General features: G+C 58.8%; 1 protein-coding gene across 1 annotated transcript in view; it reads left to right on the forward strand.

Moving 5' to 3' along the window:
* KIAA1522 (KIAA1522 ortholog) overlaps positions 1-1875 on the forward strand; it is a 7382-nt gene extending 5507 nt beyond the window's left edge. Inside the window, exons 7-8 of the mRNA XM_034648603.1 lie at positions 1-1035; positions 1459-1875. The exon at positions 1-1035 is cut by the window's left edge and continues 35 nt beyond it. Coding sequence (XP_034504494.1) covers positions 1-1035; positions 1459-1481 — 1058 coding nt within the window. The 3' untranslated portion in view covers positions 1482-1875. The remainder of the gene's footprint in view (positions 1036-1458) is intronic.
* The last annotated feature ends 2433 nt before the right edge of the window (positions 1876-4308 follow it).

Here is a 4308-nt window from a genome sequence, read left to right on the forward strand (position 1 = left end):
CTAAGAAGCCAGAGGCGGTTGAGGCCCCGTCTGCCCCAGAGACTGCTGAGGAGCCCCTCCAAGACCCCAACTGGCCCCCGCCCCCGCCTCCTGCACCTGAGGAACAGGACCTGTCCATGGCTGACTTCCCCCCACCCGAGGAGGCCTTTTTCTCCTTGGCTGGCCCTGAGCCTGCAGGCCCTGCCGGCCCCCCAGAGCCTGTCAGTTCCCTGGCTGCTTCGTCCTTCTTGGTTGCGGTCTCTTCCCAGAGCCAGCCGGTCGGTTCCCCAGAGCTGCCTCCAGCCCCACCAGTCCCGCCTCCTGCTGGTTCTGGCCCAGGGCTTCTGGCCAAGGTCCCTCGGAAGGAGCCAGTGGGCTGCAGCAAAGGCAGTACGGCTCCCAGGGAGGATGCTGGTGCGCCCCTGGTCACCCCCTCGCTCCTGCAGATGGTGCGGCTGCGCTCCGTGGGCACCCCTGCGGTAGCTGCGAGCCCGGCGTCCGGGCCAGCGGCCCCCCAGAAGCCACTGCGAAGGGCGCTGTCAGGGCGGGCCAGCCCGGCGCCTGCCCCCTCCTCAGGGCTCCATGCCGCCGTTCGACTCAAGGCCTCCAGTCTGGCTGCCGGCAAGGACCCTGGGAGCGCCCAGCCCAATGGACCACCGGAGGCCGAGCCACGGTCTCCCCAGTCCCCTGCCTCTATGGCCAGCTTCATCTTCTCCAAGGGCGCCAAGAAGCTGCAGCTGGAGCGGCCGGTGTCCCCTGAGGCCCAGGCTGACCTCCAGCGGAATCTGGTGGCTGAACTTCGGAACATCTCGGAGCAGCGGCCATCCCAGGCCCCAAAGAAGCCGCCTAAAGCTCCCCCACCGGTGGCCCGCAAGCCCTCTGTGGGGGTCCCACCCTCCCCCTCCCCCACCTTTCCTCCGGCCGAGTCCCTTCCTGCTCCTCCCACCAACGGGCTCCTTCATGCTGAGGACAGGACTAAGGGGGAGCTGGCGGAGAACGGAAGTGTCGTGCAGCTGGTGGGCCCGGAGGAGCAGAAGCTGGGCCCGCCTGGCTCAGGTACAGTGGACAGTGTGTGTGTGTGTGTGGGGGGGCGGGTTCCCATCACTGATGATGGGAGAGAGGTGCCTGAAGTCCCACTATTAGGGATGTGTGACCAGATCTTTCAGATTTTTCTGGTCTCGGGCTGCTTGGGAAGGGCGAGCTATCACCCTTGATAAGCTAGTGAAGGAGCCTGGTGTGTGGGGCTTTGAAGTTAGACTTACTGAGTTCGAACTCAGCTTTGCCAATTTCTGTACTCATCCCGGCCTTCAGTCCTCACCTTAAAGGGCAGGCCACAGTGCCTGCATTAGCGAGCCAGGGCTGTTTGTAAAGCATCTGGCTGGTGCTGGTCAATTGTGGGGGAGAGGATGCGCCTGGGGGCCATCCGGAACCAGCTGGGAAGCCCCTTGCTGAGTGTCCCATCCTTTTCCCCCCCTGCAGACCCACAGAAAGAGCTGGTCTGACCAACAGCACCTCGCTGGCACTGCTGACCCATCCCAGGAATACAATCTCAGGGACCTGAGCAGCTCCAAGGACGAGAGGATACGGCAGACACTTAACCTAGTAGAGAGGATGCCTGCGGCCTTAACCTTCACAGCCTTCGATATTTATGCAAGCCTGGTGTTGATCCTGTCCTCCAAGTCATCCGGCTCATGCCCCCTCCCCGCACCCCCCTGCCATGGATTGATTCCCCTCTGGCAGCTGCTGCTTGTCTTGGCCTTAGCCTCATCTTGAAGGAGGTAGTTGGTGGGAGCGGGTGGCTGCGCCCCCTGCTGGCCACAAGGCCACACAGTTGGGAGCAGAGCACCTCACTTGAGTTTCTTTCCTTCCCCCCCATGTCCAAATCATGCACATACCGTAGTCCAGAATCAAAGCACTTTTGAAAAGTGGCTGCGTGTCCATCCTCCAGGGCCCACGAAGCCGCATTCCAAGGGCCTGTTTACATGGCAGCAGCATCAGTCCCCGGTAGCCAGCCATAGCTGGGACCAGTCTGTCCCCTCCCTCCGATCCAGTTTGCCCATTTCTTAGTTCTTGGAGGTGCGCGAGTCATTGTATTCCCACAGGCTTCTCCAGGCTGGAGGCAGGAGCGGGGCTGTGGAATTCCAAAGCACAAAAGGTGCAGCAGGGGTTAGCCCTCTTGTGCCTCAACTTACCACCAACCACCCTCCTTGCCTTGCAGTTCTGCCAGGTGCTCCATGCAGGGGACAAGAAGTGGGAGACTGCCTGGGCCCAAGTGGGGGTGAGGGTGGGGGAGAAGAACCAGAGGGGCGGTCCACAGGCCTTCTGTCTTCAGAGAATGGGAGAACAGAATAGGGAGACGTCTCACTGGGCTCTTGGTGATGCCTTGTTTCACTTGGGCAGGCGCAACACCTCAGAGGCAGGAGCCTGTGGGCTGTGGCAAAGCTGTGTCCCTTTCAGCGGGGCAGGAAGTCCTGAGGAGGGGGGTGGAGGGGTCTGGCCAGGGGAGCGCTTGTTTGGGCAGTGGGCCCAGACCTGGCCCTACACATCCGTTCTGTGATCTTTCTCTTTCCTTGGTGCATGTTCTTTCTGCAGCTGCCTTTCAGCACAGGTGGTCTCACGGGGGGGGGGGGGCTGACGCTGAGTGACAAGGATGGGGAGCCAAAAGTGCATTCTATTCCAGACTCTTCCCTAGTTAATGAAGGGGGTTCCGTGCTCCTAGGGTGGAGGCTGAGTGATTGCCCCCTAGCCGCCAGCCTCTGCTACTGATCTCTTCTCTAGGAATTCTAACGACATATTTTTGGCCTGTGCCCTCTAGGTAAGCCGGCTTCCCCACTGGCCCCGGCGCCTCCCTCCGCAGTAGTGTGGCTTCCACCCGGGCCGCCCCTTCTATCCTGGTCCTCTTTCCTCAACAGTGACCTGGGCTTGAGCCTGGCAGGGAGCCTCACTTTTAGCTGCTTCTCTGGAGAGACTGAAGCCCTCCCAGAACAAGAGCTGGGCACATAGGGGATGCGGTACGAGAGCCCAGCATCCCCTGGCCCTCCCTCACTACTGTCTTCTCCCTGTAGCTGTAAACCAAGGTCGTTTCCTTGCCCTGTGGGCGAGGGGGAGCAGCTGCTGGGTACCTGTTGCACTTGCCCAGCGAGCTGGGGGAAGAGGAGAGCCAGTATGCGCTGCTCTGCTCAGAGCTCCTGACCCAGCCCCCTGGGAACCAAGACCAGGCCAAAGCCTCCGGGAGATCAGGCCCTGGCGGCAGCCCTGGACTTGCTGGAGGTGGGAGGGAGCCCAGCTTCTGTTTCTTGCCCTCCCCCCCTTCCCCTCCCTTGTCAATGTTACTTGAGCTCCTTATCCTCAGCTAGAATCTTCTGAGCTTGTTTCCCCACTGGGTGGGACAGAGTACAAAGGAGAAGGGAGGATCTGGAAGAGGCAACCCTTCTTTGTCCTCTAGGGTAAATGAGCTTGACCTAATGCAGATGGAGACCAAAAGCCTCTGATTTTTAATTTCCATAAAAATGTTAGAGAAGTATATATATATTTCTTTAAATTTTTGAGTCTTTGATATGTCTATACCAACAATCCATTCCCTCTGCCCTGAAGCCTGAGTGAGACACATGAAAAAGCTCTGTGAGTGTTTCATTCAAAGGTATTAATTAAATGATTAAAACTTGGCTATGGTTTGCTGCTTCTTAACGGGAGAGGGACAGGGTCTGGGTGTGGACCCACTATTAGGAGGGAAAATGTTCTGCCTGCTGTAAGCACTGGACCCCAAAGTTGGCCTCTTCTGTTGTTTTTTTTTTTTTAAAGATTTTATTTATTTATTCGACAGAGATAGAGACAGCCAGCGAGAGAGGGAACACAAGCAGGGGGAGTGGGAGAGGAAGAAGCAGGCTCATAGCAGAAGAGCCTGATGTGGGGCTCGATCCCAGAACGCTGGGATCACGCCCTGAGCCGAAGGCAGACGCTTAACCGCTGTGCCACCCAGGCGCCCCTCTTCTGTTGTTTTTTTAAGTGAGAATCTTAAGCAGGCTCCACACCCAGGGCGGGGCCTGACACAGGGCTTGATCTCACAACCCTGAGATCATGACCTGAGCCGAAGTGAAGTCTGGTGCTCAACCCACTGAGCCACCCAGGTGCCCCCAGTCTCTTCTGCTTTTATCGCCAAAGGAAAAGTCAAAGAGTCTGTGATCCATCCAATTCACACGCCCCCCCCCCCTTACAGCGTCAAAAGTCCAGGATACAAGCAGCCTAGGCTGGGTGAGGGGCCCAGCAGGTGCTCCACACCTGTGTCCCTCCCTGCTGAGTTGGTCCAGCTCATAGGCCCCATCCAGACAC

The sequence above is a fragment of the Ailuropoda melanoleuca genome, chromosome 2 (genome assembly GCF_002007445.2).
Source record: "Ailuropoda melanoleuca isolate Jingjing chromosome 2, ASM200744v2, whole genome shotgun sequence".
Lineage (NCBI taxonomy): Eukaryota > Metazoa > Chordata > Mammalia > Carnivora > Ursidae > Ailuropoda > Ailuropoda melanoleuca.